General features: G+C 40.4%; 1 protein-coding gene across 1 annotated transcript in view; it reads left to right on the forward strand.

Moving 5' to 3' along the window:
• The window catches only part of LOC139915340 (metabotropic glutamate receptor 4-like), a 111391-nt gene that overhangs the window by 79954 nt on the left and 7013 nt on the right, over positions 1 to 24424 (forward strand). The window contains exons 5-8 of the mRNA XM_071903938.1: positions 67 to 207; positions 10811 to 11011; positions 21072 to 21208; positions 22673 to 23608. Of these exons, the coding sequence (XP_071760039.1) occupies positions 67 to 207; positions 10811 to 11011; positions 21072 to 21208; positions 22673 to 23608 (1415 nt within the window). The remainder of the gene's footprint in view (positions 1 to 66; positions 208 to 10810; positions 11012 to 21071; positions 21209 to 22672; positions 23609 to 24424) is intronic.

Genomic DNA, 24424 nt, shown 5'->3' on the forward strand with positions numbered 1-24424 from the left:
TGTACGGATACCACTGTTTACACTGACACTGCACGTCAGTGACACTGAATCCATTGATCTGTCTAGGGTTTGATCGTTACTTCATCAGCCGCACACTAGAAAACAACAGGAGGAATATCTGGTTTGCTGAGTTCTGGGAGAACAACTTCAACTGCAAACTCAGCCGTCACGCTTTGAAGAAAGGGTCCGGGCTCAAAAAGTGCACAAGTAAGATATTCTCCTCTTGGGAAAAGCTGTTTAATGTTCTTTTCTTTACTTTTTACTAAGTTGAAAACACTCTTTTGATGTCTTGAAGGAGGTGACACATTTGGCTCATAGTGGAAGAGTTTTGACGACATTGCCCAACCATTAAAACTGGAGCAGCTATACATTCAATATTCAAAATCGCAGTTCATCTCACAGCTCATTGCAGTGCTGCACTATATTTCTGCTGAGTCTGGAGTGTTTACCCACATGGCTATAACAAGTGAATGGCTTAGCAGGGCTGCATGGTTAAAGGCTTTGGGCTCTGTGCCATACGTTATCCAGCTGTGGATAGCACAATCTGTCTTGGGGTGGAAAAACACTGCACATTTTAATTTTAGATTTAAACACCAATTAACTAGTCCAACACATATTTAGTGCATGAGGGTCAAAATTCTCACAGCAGGTTTTTCTTGAGGTTTTCTCGCAGCAGTCTTTCTTATCTACTGTAGACAATTTTCTGCTTAATTAGTTTCAAGAAATCAACAAGAAATTCTGTTGTGTTTACCACACTCATAGTGGTCAATATAGAGGTTGTTTCATCTTGATAATGGCAATGATCACAAACATACTTTTGTGCCTTGATAATTTGTTATTTTTTGTTGTTTTTTACTTGACATTTTAATCAATATTTCATGCAAAGGCATATAATATATCCCATGACAATAATCCAGCAGGTGCATGCCCCATTTGAGTTTTCTAATGCAAGACACATGTTCATTATGTAAAATGAACCAATAAGAGAGTGGCATAAGTATATACATTGTGCATAGTTATTCTTATGCACAAATATTCATACATTGTACTGCTATTGTCAGAGAAAGCAGTCACATCTCTTTAATACCATCTGTTTTTTGGCACCCGCTGCTTTCTACCTGTCAATACGGGATCTCAACAACACAAAATTTTGGTAATTGAAGGCAATCTTCTGCTCATCCACTCTTGTAATTAAAGCAAACACATTTTCTGAGACAACAATAACAAACAATGACAAAATGAATTCTTATCTAATCAATGAGATTTACAGAACAGCCATTTTGTTGGTCCACATATCAATTAGAGCCCGATTCAGACTACATTAGGTCACGCGGGTCTCATGCGGATTGAGATACTCATGCTGTTCCTAATTAGACTTGGATTAACCGTTGCGCGCACTGAGGATTTTGGGCATGCCTTCTCCTGTGCATGGGTTTATTCAAAACCTTGGTTTCTTTGTCGCTCCCACTGGTATGGTGGAAAATCAGGCCATCAACTTTTCTCCTTTTCATGTCTTTCTGCAGAGAAAATGCCTTTACATACTGTGCACCTTTAAATCAGTTTTGGTTGGGATGATGGCGTATAAAGATTGAATTGGTAACATGCCCTTTGTGCATCAATTGGATAAAAACTTTACAAAATCCAAATTCTTTGCCAATAAGGAACTTTTTTAAATATCAAAAATAAGTTTTATATCAAAGGTTGAGTTTTGAGGTTGAGTTGCTTTACACTCTATTCACCACAGTCACTCCCCAGTTGCATTGCTCACTGCATTGAAACGTGGTGCAAACACTCAACATCCATGTCTGCATCACATACCAGCTGAATGTTCATGGAATGTTGTCATGTTGAAATTTGTTCTTGTGCTCTCTGTGCGCTTACGGTCACAGATGATGGCAAAGATGTCGTTTAGAAAGCTGCGTGATGGAATCTGTCCTTGTGTGTCTTTGTGTGCATTGTGTCTGGCCAATGTATTCTTTGGTGCTTCTGCTCACTGCCATTAAGAACTGCACTATAGTGGGTGACGCAGCACCTGACACCAGGACGGAAAGAGTGCATGTTACCTGCAGTAACACAGGAAGGATTTCGGCTGTACAATCTGGCTCTGCATATCATTATTCGGCTCTATGATCGAGGCTCTATCCATGTGCAAACGCAGGGCACATTGAGCATCTGTTAAACTCCGCCAAATTCAATTATTTTTTGGCACCCCCCATGTCCACCCTCCATCGCCTGTGATGATCCCCTAGAAACTCAGGCACATAAATGGCAGGGCAGTTGCAATCAGTTGCAGCTTTGGCAGGGCACATGGCAAGACAAAACATTTCTGACTTTATAATAGGGGCCCAGATGATGCTTAATTATATTTTTAAATCATTTTAATAATTTCTGAATACTCAATTAAGCATTTAAAAGTGTTTAACCTGGATAATAACAAATGACTAACAAATTGTTAACTAAAGCAATCAAAAATAATTCAATTTCTTAACAGTTTCACAACACATAAATGATTAATTGACCAACATATTGTTAAATACAGATTAAATAATGTAGACAAAGAATGTAGCAAATTAAGTAATCATCGATTCATTGTTAATTAACCATCAAATAATAATTAATAATGATTAACTCACCATTTGTGTGCAACCATTAACTTATTATGTGAGCATGTTTCATATCTAGTCACATGCTTTTTATGCAACTTGAGTGCACATTTTATATATTGCGTGAGCACAATAGCATGTCAGGCACACAAGTTAATACTTTGCCATCACAATTTTTATTTTTGTTTTTCCTACAGGGCGGCCACTTGCGGCTTCTGTAATATACTGAGGAGGCGACCCATTTGTAATTAGCACTATGCTATATTTGCTTCACAAATCTTGAGATGATTAGATGGGAGTATAATTGTCAACAGTAACGTATCAATTAACAGGTCATTAATTTACCGTTGTAATGGCTCATTAACCTGAAATGTATCCCACATATCACGTTATTATATTAATTCTCCAATCCACCTGACTTGCATGTCTTTGGAAGCCTTCTTTGGAAACCTGCGCAAACTCCACACAGAAAAGACTGTGAGGTGACAGTGCCAACCACTGAGCCACCGATATATCAAAGGTTATTGAGATATTTATGGGTATTGGTATATCAGTGTATATGGAAAGCGTGATGTTGAACTGTATTGTAAAGTATTGAAAAGTTTAGGTTAAATTAGCGTTAATTTAGCAAAATTTTAAGATGAATATAATGGTTAATTAAGATTAACAATAATTCAATTAGGGTAATGATGAAATTTACAATATTTAAGTTATGATTTATAGTGAAATTAGACGTTTATAAACGCAAACCTGCGAGCATCCCACCTTCGGATTTAAAATATAGATAGGATGCTTCAAAATATAGGCAGCCTCCAGTTTTTAAGCTGTTTGCTAGACAGATGTGTTGTTTGCAGGTTTGTAAAAAGAAGGCCCAGAGGTAATATAAATGACGAAACTGAAACTGAAATGAAAGCTAAAATTTAGGAAAAAAAACAGGTCTCTCTGAGTTTAAACTGAAACTCACCTCCCTGAAGCAATCAACCGCATAATTGTCTACGTTGATCACTACCATGTACGACATCACACATCCAGTCTTGGTTGATAAAAGACGAAATTATCCTTTAACATCAACACACTGTCTCACTATCTACATGTAAAATGTTCATCTACTTGACATGATTTTGCTCTCACGCATGTAAAACCCCTGGAGCAAGGCTTTGAATTCATGACACTGAAAATAGTTGACACTGAATAACATGTTATGGAATCAGCCCTACTAGCATGAGAGCATCACAGAACTTGAATGGACAGAACAGTCCTTACACTGTTTGCCTTGGTAATTTGGCTTGTACGGCAAAAAATGGTGATTACAGAATTTTAAGGGTTAGTTGCTATGGTGACAAGGCAAGTCTGTTCATTAAAGTGTGTCACACATTTGCTTGAGAACTGCGCAGATGAGTCTGATAACTGTCAAAACTCAACTGAAAGCTAACGTTAGCTATGAGGCTAACATAGCATTATCAAAGACTGTACTTCTCTCTCTAGCTCTTCTAGTCAACTGCTAGTCAACTTCTTCTAGTCATTAGCATGTTAGCAATCCATGGCAGCAAGGAGACAGAGAAGCTGTTGTAGTTCTTGCTGTAAAACCTCTCACCTCAGTGACTTGCCGTAAGTCGGTTCATACAGAAGCTAGCCCAACGGTACACATAAAAATGGCCGCCGCTCTGACCACCCTGGAATGTTGATTTGAATGGGAATGACCGTTCAATCCATTCAAGTTCTGTGGAGAGAATACAGTGGGGGCGTCAGTGGCGGTTCAGTTTCTGCCATTTTCCTTGCTCATTACAAGCATTTTTATTGAGGTTCTGTAAAAGTCTGATACTTCAGCGTTAGCGTTAAAGTTAATTATGAGCTCTGCTTGCTGGGGAGGCTGCCACACGGCATCTGTTCCAGGGCAAAGTGTGGGACTCCAGGTGCCGCTGCACTCGTGGAGAGCTTTGCCCCGTCTTTGAGGCTGCTGTGCCAGTACCACATGGGGTATGGCTGCAGAATAATCAATGTCCTGAGAGGGTTAGGATGCTCAGCGTGATCAAAGGATAAGGAGTGTGTGAGTGACTGGGAGAAAAGAGAGAGATTTGTCTTTTATCTGTGAATGAGGGAGATGTAAAACTGATATTGATTAACATGGAGAGGGGAAGTAAGGTAGAGCAGGGTTCCATCTCGTGGGTTCGTATTTCTCCTGCTAATTAATGATGCGGGGGGAAAAGCATGCAGACAAAGCGATCATGTCCTTTTTATTTGTATGAGATGAGCTGCAGTACGGAAGTACCCAAACCCCAAGTATGCCATCCAAGTAACAGTTTGATGCATCAGGGTGAGTTTGTTGTTCAAAATTAACAACAAATTAATTGTTCCTGCAGTAAGGGTAGAAGACTTATAGATATGCTATATGGCTTATTTTTAAGACAGAGCTTTTGCATTGTGAAAAAAATGATACTTGATGATCCTCAAGTGATCCTTCCTTTCTCCAGGAGACCCTTCATAATATTCAGCTAATTATTACAGGGTGTAAAAATCTACTTGAACAAAAGTAAAAAGTAGTTTATTTAAACTGTACTCAGAGTTAAAGTTACTTTAAAACAAGACATTGTTATGTATGAGCTTGCCCATGCAATGCAAAACAAGACAAGAGGACAAAGTTCAAACTAGATTCTATTAATTAAAAAGTAAACAAAAAACATAACTTTACAAATGAAAATACATGAACAAAGTAATGGATGAATCAACACAAAATGTGGGAATATGTGGCCTGTTTCTGTACACTATCCCTCTTTCTTCACCAGCTTAGTGTTTGATACTCTTATTTTTAAAACTGCACACCTAACAAGCCATAGGCATGGGTGAGAGTCTGGGTAATGATTTGGATATGATAACATTCACTGACTTTTCCTAACCTGCTCATCGTTTCCCTCACTCACCAACTACATCTTTCCCTTTCACATTTGTGCTTAGCTATTCACTCTCCCTCTCTCACCAACCTGCTCTTTCCCTAAATCACCCAAAAAAAAGGTTGCTGTGGGCAAAGTTAATTGCAAGAGTGTAGTCACCCACATAAAATGCAGGTTGAAGACAGAATAACAAAGACTAGCACAGTTAAGTGATCAGTCAGTTGAAGCATGAATCTCTCTTTCCACAACTGCTTTATCCTCATCAATAATTATTTTCTCTCACTGTTGATATTGCACATTTCTATATGAGCATTGGAGCATTCCAAAAATAAGTTTCTGAAATCTCTGTCATTATTTGATCTGTGATTAACACAAAAAAAAAAAAAAAAATAATAATAATAAAATGCCCATCCCCATGTTTCTTTTACTATCCAACTAACTAGCAAGACTAGCAAACTAGCAAGACAACAACCAGGCAAACAAACCAATAATCCTGTAGCTGAATGGATGTTTTCTGGCTAATGTTAGCTGAGTTACTATCATGGATAAATTTAGCATTTCACATTACAGTCAGTTAACTTAATGTTACCTCCACACGCTTGCGTAGCTTTCATGCAAATGCCATTAACGACTGGCCAGTTTCTGAGGCAGTGCTTATGGACAGCCTCCAAAAGTACTCTGTAATAGCTATGATTTGAAATGTAGCAAAGTATAATATTTCAGTTAAAGCATACTTAATAGTCTCACCCTCCTCTCACTATGCGCAGTCTGCCTTGAAACGGCATCAGAAGCCGAGGTAACCGGCCATCAATAAAGCTCATCACAGATGTTAAAGAAGCAGACAGTGAACTCAGGCAATAAATAGATACATGAATAAATAAATGAATAAATGCATAAATGAATAAATAAATAAATAAATAAATACATAAATAAAATAAACAATGTTGACATTCCCTCATGTTCGTGAGTGGGTCTTGTCTACCACATGTTTAGCTTCGTTGTACTTTCTTGTCTTACTGCCTTTTGCCATTACTGTTTCTGTGCTGAGCTGAGCTGTAGCCGCTAGCCTCACCTTGACAGGCACAACCAGCTCACCGCTGGCTGTGCCAACAGCAAATGGTAATACGCCCCCAAGAGCCAATTTCAGGCAAACAGGGGTATTTAGGCATATGTACGCCCAGGGTCCCCTGACAAACACAGACTGATAACGTATCATACATCTTATTTTTTATTATTTGATTGTGAAAAAGTTGTCAATTGTAGCTTTAAGTAAAAATAAAATTACTGACTTCAGAAAATACTCAAAAAAGTATAGGAATATAAAAAAGATACTCATTTATAGTGCAATTGTCATGGGTAAATACAAATTAATGAATGAAGAATGTCTTTTATGTCCAATGATACCAAATATATGTAGACTTTACCAATTGTGAGGCTAATTCAAAACAAAAGCTAATTCAAAATCATGAGATACAAAATAACATTTATATGAATTGATTTTTTCTTGGCAGCCATATGGATGAATAGGACCCATAGTGGCTGGCTATACGTGCCTAGAACTTGGATGCACTCCAAGTGTTTTGGCAGAAGAAGACTGGATGGCCTGTGGCCAATCACAAGGAGAAAAAAGGTCAAAAGGGTTTGAGCCAACATAGTCTGTCACAAACTGCCTCGTGTGACACCTCAGAGTGGGAGACACCCTCACTTTGCTGCTGCTATGCTTAATCTGAATGGATTTCTCTGAAAGCAAAAAGCCAGCCTGGGAATGTGTGGGAGTGTGCCAACATGCCAATGAGAAGAGAGAGAGATAGAGAGAGACAGAGAGGAAAAGGGGGAATGTTCTTATGGAGAACAGACAATACAAAGTTGGTGTGGGTGGGCCGACAAGCCTGCAGGAGAAATATCACTCTCACAACCAATCTGGTTTGCAGGCTTCCCCATGGCATAGGCATGTCAGCCAAACTGTGACAATCGCTGTCCAATCAAGGCCCTGTGGCCCTTAATTACAGAGCCGTAACCTCCGCCATTAATTCATACATTTCAAAAGCTCATGAGATAATCGGGGACATTAAAACACCTTTAGTCTGCAGTGAGGAGCTGGAGATGTAGCAAATGAAATATGGCTGTGAGAAGTAGACATCTGCTGATTTGGGGGCTAGCACCCTTTTAAATTGAAGTGGCTATTGAAAATTGCTTGAGCCCTTATCAGGACAGCTGTTGCATGATAAACTGAAAATCTGTTCTGAAATGTTTTGATATGGAGCTCTAAAAGTCTCTACATGTCCAACATGTTGAGAGAAGCCGATAAACAAGACGACCCCATGCTGCTCAAACAGCAGTCCTTCGTGATAGCCAGCAGTCAAACTGTGTGGTGAAGCTTGGTTTCATCTTGATCAACCTGTGCCATACTGCATGGTGCAGTTATTAAAATCGGTTACGCAAAACAGTTGGCAAAGAGACAGAGACATGTTGACCAGCACATGAAGCAGAACATGTTAGTATAAACAGAGATCTGGAGATATTGACTGTGTCGCATGATTGTCTGATGCTATAACGACAGTTCATTATTTGTGTGCACGGATTGCTGTGTCTCTGTGATAGGAAGAGTTTAATCTGGAATGTCATCAGGGTCTTCCTGAGGCTGCTACACTGACAGTGAATAGACTTTCTGGAATATTTTTTTGAACTTTAATATGCAAATGAACATTATTTGCTCAAGGCTCTGAGCTGGAAAATGTGTCTGTTTTCCCATAAAGACACCCTGGGTAGCCTACTGTCAGTGTCCACAAAGAAACTGGCAATGCAGAAGCTCCATAAAGTGCCACAGGTAAGATCACAGATGGGTTAATGATACACTTGGCATTTTTTTTGGCAGTGTTGATGCGGCGATGCTCCCAGCAATAGACAACAAAGGAGACACAGAGTCAAAAATGTATTGAGATGTTTGCTTGTGACAAATTGTTACAATGTGTTTAAATACTTGGGCGCTGCATCAGTGTTGCTCAGCAAGATGTATCACTGCCTGGAGCTGGTGGACAAAGTTGTTTATACTTTAAAATCTAGAGTAAACTTTACAAGTCAGTGAAAAAATAAAGGTACATTTTAATTGGCAGGTTTTTGCTTTTGATGCAATTGGGGTTTCAACTCATTAGATTTTGTAGCTAGCTAAGAGTCGAGCTACAGCATTAACTTATCTTAGCCAACTCACCCAGTTCTTTCTCGAAGTTCCTCTGCATTTCTCTTCCACAACATTTGGTTAGTTGTGCTGCTGAAATATATTTCCTGAATGTAATCATGTGCTAGTGCTACTGAGGTAGTCCAAACTGTGGTCAGCTACAAGCATCACAAGTATCGTTGCAGTGTGTACATATTGCAGATTTTTTCATTATTTGATTTTTATTTGTTTATTTTTTTTGTTTGCTTGTTTTGGTTTTGTTTTTTGTTGTTTTTTGGAGATTAAGTTTGCTACCACTGAAACTTAATCTTTGCCTCTGACAACACAGCACCTCACACAGTAATGGATCATTCAAGACTAAATATTTAGTTCATGAAATCATTATTTGTTCGACTTGATGCTTGCATGCAAATTTTGTTATCTGAATATACTTATCTACACTTTTCTGTGGATGTGGCCAATATAAATCTTGTTAATTTGCTTGAAGCAGTGTCCGTTAATTTTTACATACAAAGATGGCAGTGTCTTGAACCAGTTGGTAAGCACAAAAAGTAATTTTGCAGCCTACGGCCATTATTCCAGGCTTTTCTCTCTTCAAACTTCCAGTCAGCAGACCCTCCACCCCCCCACTCCTCCCCCACTGTGCACTTATTAACTTGCAAAGCTTAATTGAATTCCATTCAGCAGGTATATAAATATATGAAGCTCTATAGCTCATTCTGGTAATTACTCTATTGTTAATCTAAATTGAACACACACATGCTTTTTTTTTTATCTCTCCTCCACATACAGTAGGGTTACATGGAGGCGGCTTTAAGAACAGGGGCTCCTGACGAGAGGACCAGAAGTTAGGATTGGCATGTTGTATCTCCTTCCCAGTCCCTACCTCCTCATAGCAATTAACAGTTACAAAAACTTATGGAACAACCTGGGCCAGGATTAATAAACACCTATCATAAGTTATTACATTCAGCCTATGAGCGGATTAGCCGTGTCTCCTGAATGGATGTCTTCATTTACTGCTTCCCTGATTCCTCACTCTGTTGGCCTCAACATCCCAGCAGAAAGCATTGAATTCACAAACAGCAGGACACACTTTGTCATGCAGGTCAGGATTACATCAAATCGTACGTTTTGTTATTTCCAGTTTGCGAATGGAAAAACGGCATAATATAGGTAAGGCCTAATGTTTACAGACTGCTCAGAGGGAAATCCATGTATTCCTGGAGAGACAAGAAAGAGTTTTTGTTTTTAACTGATTAGATTTCTCCGTGGAGAAAACCTTGCACTCCAGATATTGGAATTGATTTGCTCCTCTGCAGTGATCCAGATATTTACCTTCTAGCTAATTGCAAGAGGCAGAGCCCATTCAGGGTAAGACTCACCGAGGAGCAATGCATTTTCTTCTATGCCTTTTGGACTGGCGCCACACCCTCCATTTAAAAGACTCAGCTCATTCTAAGTGGCTTGCACAGAATTGTCCTGTCCGAACTTCAGCTACTTTACAGAGTGGGGGTAACACTAGATGAAAAGTGTTGGCAAGACAACAATAGGTTTTTGCTACTGTGGGGCAACACTATAGTACATTCTAGTTGTGCTCATGCTAAAAAATGTAGTGGGGTGAGTGTAAGTTGAAGATGGCTCTCATAACAGTTTCTTTTTTTACTTTGATATTTCATGCATATCAAATGTTAAAAACTGCTGCATATCAAATGTTAAAAACTGCTGCTTTTTCACCAGTCTGCTTCAAACAAGAGCAACAGTAGGTCACGTTTCCACAGGGACAGGGACAAGCTCACAAGTAGATAATTCTTTAAACTGGTCTCTCTCAAAGAAACCACTCAAACCTTAAAGTGAATACATTCTTCTTGATTGCATGATGTGGCTGATGGAATTTCAAATCTTTCCCCTTGATTGAGTATTTCCAATTGACTTTTCAAATCCTTTTCAATCTCTCTCTCTAATAATTGCTTGACTGCATGGATACCAATGACTTATCCCAGCACTTGACAAGGTTAACAATGAGTCAAATGAGTGACCACAGAGGGATGCAATTTCACTGATTTTAATGTCTCCAGTTGATAAGAAAAAAGTAGTATGTGCATGTGACGTTTCTAATTTAAGTTTGTCTGTGTACCTTACAGATCAGGAGCGGATAGGAAAAGACTCATCATATGAACAGGAAGGGAAGGTGCAGTTTGTTATTGATGCGGTCTACGCGATGGCCCACGCCCTGCACAGCATGCACCAGGAGCTCTGCCCAGGGAAGGTGGGTCTCTGCTCTAGAATGGATCCCATCAATGGCACGCTTCTGCTCAAGCACATCCGCCGCCTCAACTTTGCAGGTCAGTCAAGTTAATTAATAGTGGAACATGTGGTCGTTTATCTCGCCTCAGGGTAATGTTTTTCATTTGACATAACGTTGGGCACAGTTTAAACGCTGTGAAGATATGCAGTGGGGACATGTAATGATTTCTGCAGTTTAGGGATACTCTAACTCATTTGTAATCTTTTTAAAGAATGATTTTCAAACATTTTCTGGTGTCATACATAGTCCATCAATTTCTCTCATGAAGTAAACTGTATTCACTAACCTATAAATTCACTAACCTATAGTATGTTTTATGGCTTACCTTACATTGCAGGTATTGAAAATACTTTTATAGCATAACCAGTAGTTTTGAAAACATTTTCTCCATTTAGGCGACAATTTTGATTCTTCTGTGACATATCATGCGACCCAACCCAGCCTTTGATAAACCCTAGTTGTTGTCTTTGACCAATTTGCCATTTCTCACATTATACCCCCCCTAGGGTGGCATATGAATGATTTGCTGCTTGCAAGCAAAGGAGCTGCGATCCTAAGTTTCATCATGCAGACACTGCCTTTCTAAAGCAAAGCCTGTATGGCTTGTGCTTGTACAGAAGAACATTTTATGACAATTACAATTCTTTCACAGAGACTCGAGTATGCTTTGTACAGATAAATTATTCATTTGAACTCCTGCTCTTCAAGCTAATTTGTCATTCTAATATCTACTTGTTGCATTGGCAGAATGTCAATTCAATGTTTAATTCATATCAGAGAGTTTCAAAAGATGTTGTCCCTCAAAAATACTAACTTGTGTGTGTGACTCATGGCAGGCTTTCAACTGCCTAAGGCTGATAGACTTTTTAATGATGAAAGGGAGGATACTATTGTATATAAATATGTTTCTCCTACATCCATTGTAACATATTACAGTATTGTTCACTATAGCCAGAAAGGAGAGACAGTGGAAGCCACAAAAATGTATAGCTCCATTTACAATGAACTGGAAAAAAAGGGAAAGGTGACTGTGGAAGCGCCTGGAGGAATATTCTGGGATCATTAGCACAGTTTCTGGCTCAGATCTGTTAGCGCCACTACTATACAATAATGAAGCTCATTTGTGAAGGCTCACACAAATATTCAGCATGCCCACAAATTGAGTTTCTTGTTCATTAGCGTTAAAGTGGCTCCACAACGTACAGTTTTCTAGTTTCTGTCTTGGGGAATGAGGTGTTCATGATCACAAATATTTATTGAATTGTTTGAGGCTACAGAGATACTTTTCACACCATATTTAACATACAATATGAATCATATTCACTTCTGAACATCATTATAATTGTTTTTAAATGCTTAGCTCGTGTGACTTCCTCAGCAGCTATTGGAAATTGAAAAGCACTTTGTTGTTAAATGAGGAAATCATACAAATAATGACTATTTCAATTTAAATTTATTGAAAACTGAAAAAATAGACAAGCATAAAAGATCAGTGTTTGCTAGCGAGTGGTCAATTTATTCATGGATTTGCATGTATCATAAAAGGAATTTTGTTTCCTATGTTTTGCCAATATTCAAAAGATGCTGCATAATATCACATCATAATGTCATAGGAATATTAACTGTGGCAATATACATTGACCTTTTCAGTGTGGGAGTGGGGCAAAGGGCATAATGTACACAATGTCCTCAAAGCATTTCCTTTATATAGTGTTTAACATTTGTTCAGCACATAAGAACTAGGCTTGTAAACTGAAGTGCCACTGGTTTGAATTCCTGGACCTGCTGGGAAATCTAGGTGGGAAAAGTAAACTAATAATGTTTCAATCTCCCTCAACAACCATCAGGCTTCCTTTAACCGCCCAGCTGCTCCAGTGGAGCTGCTCAGTAGCCAATAGCATGAGTGAGAAAAAAAAGACTGTTAGACTGTTATATGCAACATGTCCGGTGGTCAATCAAGTCAGGTCCAGTGGTGTTCATGTTCTGCTGTAAAATAGCTTCCTATACTTTGATAACTGACACTGTAATCTTAGATGAATCATGTTTGAATCATTGTCTACAAGAGAATGTCATATTTTTCCATTCGGATCTGATAGCTGTAATATTTTATTCCATATATGTGTATTACATTAGAGACACTTCTGAGCCTGCTACCGAGTCCAAGGTAGAGTTTTGAATGCAGACACCCTGGGGCAACATCACAGCTTTCCTTCCCTTTTGGCTCTGACTTTTGATGTCATCAATTAGATCATGGTCCTAAAGGGACCATGGTCCAAATAAAAACATCAAAGCTATGCAATGTGAAATGACATATGGTTAATGTAAAATAGAGGCATGATGGATAAAATAATTGTGCAAATACAGATATTGTGCTTTAATTAACACAAGTATACCAAGTCCATACCAAGTATGCATCTTGCTGGAGACACCTTGTTCTGTACTCAAGTTTAATCTCCAAGTATGAAGAGGAAAATGTGTGCAAAACATGGAATTAAACATCTTCATGCAGTGTGTAGGTCGAAATCGTGCGAGCGCCCATAATAAAAATTTCATTTTTAAGTGAGCCACTTATAGTGGCATGCTTCTATGTGTTGGGTTTGGTGTAGGTCATCCTTTTTTGGGGTCAAAGTGGTACAGCATCGCAATTTGCTGTCAATCGACCAATCAGAGCCCGTACTCCCACTGCACATCTCTCTGACCCTACTTTCAAGACGCCCTGGTTTGAACACAGTTTATTTCCTTGTCTTAATGTTCATACAGTTAATTTAACTTTAGTAGCTGAGGCTATGTGAAGTGGTTGGCTAATTGTTGCTTCAACTCAGCCAGAGATACTGCAGGTTCTCCGCAGGGAGAGAAGCCTAAGGCCGCGACAAAAACGACTCCCCACCAGCTCGGGCTACTTGACTAGTATTGATGATATTAACTGGAGTTTTTATGCCTTATGTTTTCGGGTTGTCCGTCTGTCCGTCCGTCCGTCCGTCTGACCCATTCTCGTGAACGCGATATCTCAGGAACGCCTTGAGGGAATTTCTTCAAATTTGGCACAAACGTCCACTTGGACTCAAGGATGAACTAATTAGATTTTGGTGGTCAAAGGTCAAAGGTCAAGGTCACTGTGACTTCACGTCCGTCCCATTCTCATGAACACGATATCTCAGGAACGCCTGGAGGGAATTTCATTACATCTGGCACAAACGTCCACTTGGACTCAAGGATGAACTGATTAGAATTTGGTAGTCAAAGGTCAAAGGTCAAGGTCACTGTGACCTCACAAAAGACGTTTTTGGCCATAACTCAAGAATTCATATGCTAATTATGACAAAATTTCACACAAATGTCTAATAGGATAAAATGATGAAGTGATGACATTTTATATCCAAAAGTTCAAAGGTCAACTTCACTGTGACATCATAATGTTTTGCTTACCACTGTAGCTGAGAAAACGATCTTGGGTCATTCTACAAAAACGGTGGAAGTGCTGTCACTTACTTTTGCAGACACCAAAATCTTTTAAGTTGACCTAATAATCACATTATATATGTTCAATAAATAAAGACTGTCCTTGCAATGATAAAACAAAGTTTATTGGAGGCATACAACCGCGAGGCGGTTATTTCTAGTTTTGGCTACAAGTGAGCATGTGTTTTCTGCTTATTGTAAGTGTGTTGTGGAGAGAAATAATAGTTTATGTCCTTACTCAAATTTGTTATCTATAAACGAAAGTGTAATCAGCACAATGCCAGTCTACAATCGTGGATCTTGCTCTTGCAACTTGTGTTTGCCTTAGAACTCTGTAGTATTTTGCGCATCTTCCTATTTTTAAACAAGCCACTTATAGTGGCGGTTAGGCTTGAAATAACTATGGAGAGACATTCAAGGGGAGCTCTATATTAAGTGGCTACAGCAAGGGTTAAGCATTCATGTTGGGACATCAAGGTCTGGTAGGCCTGTTCAAACTGAAGTCATTTCTAACTAGCCAAACGGTATGACAGTACTTACACACATCTCCATCTAATTGCATCAGCATGTAGCAGTATATTGAACTTGTCCAGATGGATGTAACAACCCAACTGCTGGGACTGGGCTTACTGGAATGGAGCAACACATTAGTTCAGGCAGAACACTGAAGTCATGCATGCCATCAGCTGATTGGCTATCAGCTGTCCCATCCAAACAGCACATCAGCTGATCAGTATCCACCGACTCTGAATCACCAATCACATTCAAACAAGTCAGTGAGGCGGTCTTTATAATCTGACAGCTCACACACACCCTGCTGATCATTGAACTTATCATTGAATCATAACCATTTCTTGCTATAAATAGTCCAAGCTCCTTTGACGTAAGTGTCTCTGAGTTAACTGAGTGTTATTTTTCTCTATATATCCTGATATAAGTTAGTCACGCACCAATAAACACACAAAGCATTCATTTTTCCTCTCGTAAACAAATAGAATTTGACAGATATGTAAAAGTAGGTCAACTATTTTTTTCAGTCATAATGAATCATTCTTGAGACTGTGTTAGCAAAAGTCTATTGTTACAAGTGTTTGTTTATTGTCAGCAGTTTTAGGGTATCTCTGCTATAAATAAATTCACATCCCATTCTCTGCAGAACTGCACAGCTTTCAGGGTCTGGTGTGACGCCCATGCCAGATGTATTGTGTCTTTCTCTGGTTGCATACATAATGAAGCACATCTGATAAAGGTCAAATGTCAAAAAGCGGCTGTTGTAATTAGAACCTCATAGTGAGCTGGCCGAATCCATGGCAGGCTCACAATCCATTTATTTATGATATCTCAGTGGACTGTCGGGGTCTCTACAGTCGACACAGTAAGCAGGCTGGTGACAGATAACCTTTTATAAGGGATGACAAGTAATCTGACAATGGTATTAGGTTGGCTGGGGTATTTTACCAGTCTGGTAATATCTGTGTGCTTTCATAAGAGCCTATCAAATCAAATCAAATCAGACTTTATTTATATAGCGCCTTTCATGCAAAATTGCAATACAAGGTGCTTAACAATACAATGAAAATACAACAATACAATGAAAATACAATAATACAATGAAAATACAACAATACAGCGAAAATAAACTGTAATATAAGGAAATGATAGTATAGGAAATAAGAGACATGGTAGAACAGAGAGACCAGTGTAGCAGAGTAAAAGAGGGTAGATTAAAATAAAATGGATTAAGAGAATGCTAAGCTAAAAAGGTATGTCTTAAGATTTGTTTTAAAGGTGTTTACAGATTGTGATGCCCTCAGCTCCTCTGGCAGACTGTTTCAGAGGTGAGGACCATAGACACTAAATGCCGCCTCGCCGTAGTTCTTTGTCCTCACCCTGGGAACAATTAAAAGGCCAGTGCCAGAGGACCTGAGTGATCTAGAGGGAGCATACATTAAAAGCATGTCTGACAAATATTCAGGCACTAGTCCATTGAGTGATTTGAACACCAATAAAAGGATCTTAAAATCTATTCTAGAACTGACAGGCAACCAATGAAGGGACTTTAGGACAGGTGAGATGTGTGCTCTCCTTCTGGTCTTGGTCAGTACACGTGCTGCTGCATTCTGAATGATCTGTAGCTTATTTATAGCTTTCTTAGGTAGACCGGAAAGGAGAGCATTACAGTAATCAAGCCTGCTAGTGATAAAAGCATGCATAAGTCTCTCAGTATCTGCCTGGGAGAGAAACGGTTGCACTTTAGCAATATTTCTAAGGTGATAAAAGGCGGTTTTAGTGAGATTACTGATGTGAGATTCAAAATTCAAATCAGGGTCTAGAAGCACGCCAAGATTTTTTGCTAGGGGCTTGGCGTTTTGTGCCAAGGATTTTAAGTTAGTGCACAGTATCTCTCTCTGGACCTTTGCTCCGATAATTAAAACCTCTGTCTTTGTTCAATTGCAAGAAATTTTGTGACATCCACAAGTTGATATGATCAATGCATTGAACCAGTTTATCAATAGGGCTGATGTCATTGGGTGATAAAGAGATGTACAGTTGTGTATCATCAGCATAGCTATGAAAATTAATCCCGTGTTCTCTGATGATATTTCCCAGCGGCAGCATATAGAGACTGAACAACACAGGTCACAGAATAGAGCCTTGAGGAACCCCACATGTTATGCTAGTGTTAGCCGAGGAGTGGTCACCAATGGAGACAAAATAGTCTCTGCCGGACAGATAAGTCCTAAACCAGTCTAAAACTGAGCCAGAGAGGCCAACACACTTCTGTAGTCTGTTAATAAGGATGTCATGATCGACTGTATCAAAAGCAGCACTTAAGTCTAAAAGTATTAATATTGAGAGTTTCTTGTCATCCATGTTCATTCTCAGGTCGTTTACAACTTTAACTAGCGCTGTCTCAGTATATTGTGTGACTCCAATTTTCCACACAGACATATCTGAAGCTGTAGCCGGGCTATATAGCTATTTCTTCATTAAATCATCAACTTTTCAAGTGCTCATTCTGGCTCATTCAGCAGCAGCAGCCAGAGCTGCAGCCTACAAAGCAGGAGAATCAAACAGCTTCAATCCGTGCTCATGCCCTGTTTGACACCCTCCAGCGCTTCCTCCTTTCTTGTGCCCACCTCTGCGTTTGATGCATCTAAGAGTAGTTTCAGACTTCAATAGGACACAATTGAATGAAGCTTCCCATCAGTGTTCCATGTCTCCAGCTATCACGTCAGAGAAAGTGTTTTTGCTTGGCTGCAGACAAAAAGCAGTGGCCTTTCCACTGTCATTCTCACCAGGCACTGCAGTCATGAGTGCGGAACAAAGGCAAGCTCTCAGGGTTTTCCATCTCTCCACTCCTATCTCTCCTCTCAAGGATGTGCAAAGCCTTCATTGTTGTGTAACTCCAAGATGCTTCCAGTTGAAATATTTTCCGCTTAATGCAAAATGTCTGACTTGCTTTCATAGGCGTGACACCCACTCCTACGCCCCGTTATTCACAGAATCAGACTGGCAGCATCAAACAAGACACGAATAAGGACAGTCTTATGTAAACTCTACCTCATACTCCATTATAGTATCTATTATTGTTACCCTAAGAAACCATCCTAAGGCTGGTGTACACATACTGTTGATGTGTGGCTACAAATCTTTGCCATTCTCCTCATTCTTTCCTTTGTTCTAGTATTTCTAACCTCATAACCCAAACGCATTATGTGGTTATTAGTGTAAACCCAGGTGTACTCTAAAGTGCATGCCACTTGCATGCTCATAACGTTGTAAACCCAGCTTGAGAACACTTACAGATAGCAGAGGCTTATATATTTGGATTGAGTAATCATGCAAACGCTAGGATAATGATAGAGGGGCAGGAAAGAAACACTCTTCAAAAGGATCAGAGTGGATCTGTGGTAAATTCTGCATGACTTGCCTGCGTACAGGTCATTAAGCGTTAATGACCGGTGTAGAGGGCAGCAAACTGTGCTGCCATCCGCCAAGGTGTCCCGGTTGTGCATCCATGCAGAACAAGCACATGTTGGATTAATGATCACACTCCAGTAATTCTTAAGGTGGGGGGCAACATAAGGTGATACCACAATCATCACCTATTACATATAATTACAGGAAATCCATTAACCCCAACATTCCAGGAGAGCACCCAAAGCCAGGTTACAGTGTGTAGTCGCACATGTGTGTATCACAGGCTGGTCTTGTGTGATTGCGTTGTCACATTAGTGCGCAGCACAACACTGCAGTGGCAGAGCCCTCTGTGGAACTCATTAGGCCCCTGACTAGTCATGGGCCTGTTTAGACAAGCAGTTTGTGCCACATGACAGGCCTAATTCCTCATCTGCAACTCAAACCTTGACCATAATGCCCCAGCATGCACCACTCTCCACTCGAACTGAAGAGAACAAGACACTGCCTCTGGGGGAACGACAGAGATCTGGGCCAATATTTCCCCATACTCCCTTAATATATGGCTTCAATCTCCAAACAAGAAGCAAAAATTGTCTTTTATATTTGTCTCACTATTATTGTCACCACTGGAGAGCAGTTGGCATAGCACTGCTGTCCAGCTCTACAAGCTGCTAGTGATGGAAAACAGACTCATTCTTAAGTGATGAAGATAAAGCAACAGAGAGTGGAGATATGTGGCTGTGGCATTATGCAGACCAAGACTCAGAAACACCTGAGTGGTAAATCTCTAAGGACAATCATGTACATAACTGCCTAAAGTGATAATTGTTGAGATTTTTGTTTTTGTTATTTTTATTGCGGTAACATCATTGCTGTGGTGATTTTGCACTGCAGTTCCCACAGATCACCTGTCAATCAAACAGTGTGTCCAGTACTGTGACATATTTTTCCTTGGATTTGCTGTTGATGAAGTTTGAGTTTCTGTAGGTGGCGCTCTTTTCTCTGGCGCTCTTTTCTCTGTCTGTTCAGCCATCCTCATGAGGATTTTTCCCAGGAAAGACCTACCAGACACCGGGTGTTTTAAAACTCTGAATCACGATCGTATTATATCAATCTGCAATAGAGAGTAACAAAATAGACATTTATTTAGATGAAAATGTTGTAGATTTTTACTTTAAAGTGATATTAGAACAAAATCAGCATTGAGTACATTTAATCGAATTTCAGTTTTTCACTTCCAAAAACCTTCGGAAATGGTAATAGGCGCAATGCACGCATATAGCAGCAAAATATACAGTAGCTCACGGCTTACCTATTCTACATAGTGTATTCTATAGCCTTTTTTTCCCCTAAGAGCCAGGGTAAAACAGCTGTCAATCTCTGGACAGGCCTTAATTTGAACAGCAAGCATGACCAAAAGACCCCATAAGCTGTTAAATATAATCATATCAGTAGTGTTATGCTGGTAGTGCGGCTGCATTAGTCTCTCGAAAGCACCAGTACGGCATTCAGCATCCATTTTCCTCTTTCAGCGACAGCGTGGCGTCCACGTGAGCACTTACAGGCTCTAATACACAACCCCAACCGTGACGGTATAATGCAGACGGCTTCACAGCTCTTTCAACAGAAATGGAAAAAAAACAAACTCGGTACGATTAAAATCTTTGACAGAAAATATGACAGCTCACCAATAGTGTCGTTGTGCTTAATATGTTTATATAAACATAATGCCTCTCTGCTTCATAAAGTCACTGTAATCCCCCCACGATCAGTAACTGCTTTGTGATGTGGGCGGCATTGTCACAGAGGCACGGCTGACTAAAATGGTAATGCCTTAATCCAGCGGGGCTGACTCATCGAGATGTGGATTAGGGTGCTGCATCCTCCAGCGCCAAACAAAGAGCAAGAAATAATACTCATCAGCAGAAATCCAACAGCAGCAATTGGCCACGTTTCCCCCCTTGTTCTTAACTGGGATGCCCATTGTGGTTTGGGGGACTTAATAATAAGCCAGGCAAGACAAGAAAAACGCAAGTGCTTATAGCTTTGATCAGTGTATGAAGGTAGACGTTTGTGAAGCTTGATGTTGAAAAGCAATTAGACACAGAGTTCCCCTGTACTCCATCTGAGGAGAACCCTGACACCTTCTACCATGATTAAATGAATTGCTGGACTGGAAGTGTGGCTTGTCTGGTTTCAACAGGGAATAGCTTACAGAGAGATCTTTGGTATTCTTTGTTATGTGACACATCATTAGAGTGTGTCTTAAAACACCACAAAGGAATACAGCGTCAATATAATACAGAAACTCAGAAATCTCCCCACATATACAGCACATCTTGGGCAGACACGGAAAAGCTTGAGGTCAGGAGGTTGCCGGTTCAAATCCCTGGACTGCCTGTGAATATCTGGCTGAGGGAAGTGAAAGAGAAGCAACTAACATGAACGATTAACATCCAAAGAGTGTACTATATGTGTGTATCTCTCTCATGCAGCAGCCATGGTAATCAAAAATGTGTTTATAGCCAGCTTACCAAATTAAAAAACGCTTCAGAATCACAAGTGTAATTTTGGTTTCTAATGTATAAGGATGATAACTGTAATTATTGTATTACAATGACAATGTGTCAGTATGCTTTCAGAAATTCATGCTTACTACACAGAAAATAGCGAAGTGAATGTGCAGTAAATAATGTGATTATTCTCTCATGTAGGCATAGCTGGCAACCCAGTGCTCTTCAATGAAAATGGAGATGCCCCCGGGCGCTATGAGATCTACCAGTACCAGATCCGAAACCGATCGGCTGAATACAAAATCATTGGCCACTGGACAGATCAGCTACATCTTAATGTAAGCGTTGCCCTTTCTATTCCATACCCACACATTCCCACACAAAAGGATTGACGGTATTCATGTTCATTCATATTCCCTACAAATATTCCATTTGTGTTAGTGTTTACAATGGAAATCCTCTCTGCTAAGCTGTTTTCTCCAGTTCTGCAGCTGTGTTTGCTCAGTAATTCCTCCCAAACCATTTGATACTGCTTAGTGCCATCTTCAAAGGTGTAAATATCCAGAGGGTGCTTTAAATGATTAACAGGGCGGATTGTGATTAAAAGAAAGCCATAAGAGCTTAAGGACAGACATATTTAATATAATCACTCCAGACAGCATCACTGACTTCCAAAAAACAATGTTGTGGGCAGGGGGTGAAATGAAGTAATGCTATAATAACAATAAATTACATAAAGGAACCAAACAAATTATGTTTTGACAAAATGAAGTGGAGGCCTTGGGCAAGCAAAGGGGAATAAAATTGAACACATGAAGCAGCTTGAGAGGGCCTTTGTCTTCTTTACCTCTTTTAACAATGTGTGCTGCAAAAAAAGCAAACCAAAACAAAAGGTTTTGTTCGAGTTAGGCTCGTGCTGGGCACCTACTGTGGTATGTGCCAGTTCCCACTCTAAAGCCGGTTTTATTTAATTAGTATTCTTTGAGCTCTTAATTAAATACACATTTAGAGGAGAATTTGCCAGCTTTGAGTTGAACAACCACAATTGAATGAAAACAGTAATAACATAACATTAAAGAGACCCCTTTGAAATGACAAATTGAGTTTATCTTTAAAAGCATACTTAAAGGGGAAAATCCACAAAGGGAGGACATAATCCTGAAACAGAATTTATCTTTTATTCCCATGATCTTGGGCAGGTGAGTTTAGATTTTTGAACACAAACATCTACTAAAGCAAGAAAAAGCAGGAACATTTAAGTGTCAGCTCCCTACAGAGAAAAAAATGGATTGGCCCGCTCACCCTTCAGATAATTTGACCTCCCTTTGGAAATGTTTGCTGAATCTAAAAGCAAAGGAAAGCTTCATTTGCCCTCTCTGACCCCGCACTCAAACAAATAAATAAAATCAAAGGGTAGCAGGGTCGCATATGGATTAGGTAGACCGTCCTTCTACTCAGGTTCAATGCTCTGTAACACCAAGCATCCGCTGTGCTGAAGTGTCCTTGAACTCCAGGGGTGCAAGTCTGTAGCTGACCCTGCACTCTGACCTCCTGTGGAGGGGGGCAAGCAAAAATATGCCTCCTTTGGGGATCAATAAAGTATCACAAACTATAACCCTAACCCTCCAACACTCCATATCCTGTAAAACAGTGGCATATACAGGTAGTACATGCCACTGTTTTACAGGATATGGAGTGCTCAGTACAAATCTCTTTTTGTTCGCTCTGTTTGTTTATGCGTCTATCTTTGTCTCTCTCTGTTTATCCTTGTCTGCCTCTGTCTCTCCCTCTCCCTCCCTCAGGTTCGGTCAATGCAGTGGCCAGGTGGCGTCCGTCAGGTCCCTTCCTCAATCTGCAGCCAGCCCTGTCAGCCTGGCGAGCGCAAGAAGATAGTGAAGGGCATCCCTTGCTGTTGGCACTGCGAGCGCTGTGATGGCTATCAGTACCAGGCAGACACCTACACCTGTAAGATGTGTCGCTTTGATTTGCGGCCCAATGCGAATCACACGGGCTGCGTTCCAATCCCCATTGTCAAGCTGGAATGGAGCTCTCCGTGGGCGGTCATCCCCGTCCTCATCGCAGTCGCTGGCATCATGGCCACTCTGTTTGTGGTGGTCACGTTCATCCGCTACAACGACACTCCAATTGTCAAAGCATCGGGCCGAGAGCTGAGTTATGTGCTGCTAACTGGCATCTTCCTCTGTTACGCCACCACCTTCCTAATGATCTCTGCGCCCGACGTAGGAATCTGCTCCCTCCGAAGGATCTTCTTGGGTCTGGGCATGAGCATCAGTTACGCTGCCCTCCTCACCAAAACCAACCGTATTTACCGCATCTTTGAGCAGGGTACCATGTCTGTGAGCGCGCCCAGGTTAATTTCCCCGGCCTCCCAGCTAGTCATCACTTTTACCCTGGCCTCAGTGCAGCTGCTTGGTGTATGCATCTGGTTTGGCGTGGACCCCTCCCAGGCCATCATTGATTATGAGGACCAGAGGACATCTAACCCAGTTCTGGCCCGTGGGGTGCTGAAGTGTGACATCTCTGACCTGTCTCTGATCTGCCTGCTGGGGTACAGCATGCTGCTCATGGTCACCTGTACAGTCTACGCCATTAAAACCAGAGGGGTGCCGGAGACCTTCAACGAGGCCAAGCCCATCGGTTTTACCATGTACACCACCTGCATTATTTGGCTAGCATTCATCCCAATCTTCTTTGGTACCTCACAGTCAACAGAAAAGGTAAGCTTACAACTGTTACGGTAATGCTATAGCAGCATATTTTCTTTATCATTATATATCAATGTGTTTTCTTTATTCTACACATTGCCACAGCCACACATCCTTTTCTGTCATACTATCTCTCCTCACTTGCTCATGTTTATGTTTTCTCTTGGTCTGCTTATCCTCTCTTGGGTCGTTCATGAAGATTTTTGGAACCCATTTTTATCATTGCAGGACTGTGCGGATGTAGGTGGACAGCTGGACTGAAATACAACCAAAATGTATTATGCGGTAGCCAATTTTTGCAAAGCTACAGTTCAACAATGCTGAAGTTTGTACCTCTGTCCAATACGGGACATCAATTTTAATTTTCTTATCATAAAGTTTTTAGTCTTCCACCCACAGTCTTGATTTTATGACAAGTGGAATTACAAATGCAGTTTGCACGGCTCTGACTTACAATGATGGAGAGACAATTAAAAAAGTGATGTCATGTGGAAACTTTAGATTTTGAACATAAGCAACTCTGGATGTAGAGTTTTATGAGTGTATTCTCTAATAATTCTGCAGGCACTTGGGTAAGGCAACACGCAAGCCTGTGACTCACATATATGTGACGGCTATATGCCACAGTGCATTAGAGACCCGTGAGCTGTTTACACAAACACAAGCTCACACTCGTATTCCCATGTCAAATCAATGTGTCTGGCCTCGTGAACCATGGTCCTGGATCACATCCAGTGGGAGCACTGGGAGGCTACAGGTCAAGAGGGATCCAAAAGGGACATGGAAATGGAGGCCGGGCTTGGAACACACACAAACAGAGGAGAGAGC

The sequence above is a fragment of the Centroberyx gerrardi genome, chromosome 5 (assembly GCF_048128805.1).
Source record: "Centroberyx gerrardi isolate f3 chromosome 5, fCenGer3.hap1.cur.20231027, whole genome shotgun sequence".
In the NCBI taxonomy this organism is placed as follows: domain Eukaryota; kingdom Metazoa; phylum Chordata; class Actinopteri; order Beryciformes; family Berycidae; genus Centroberyx; species Centroberyx gerrardi.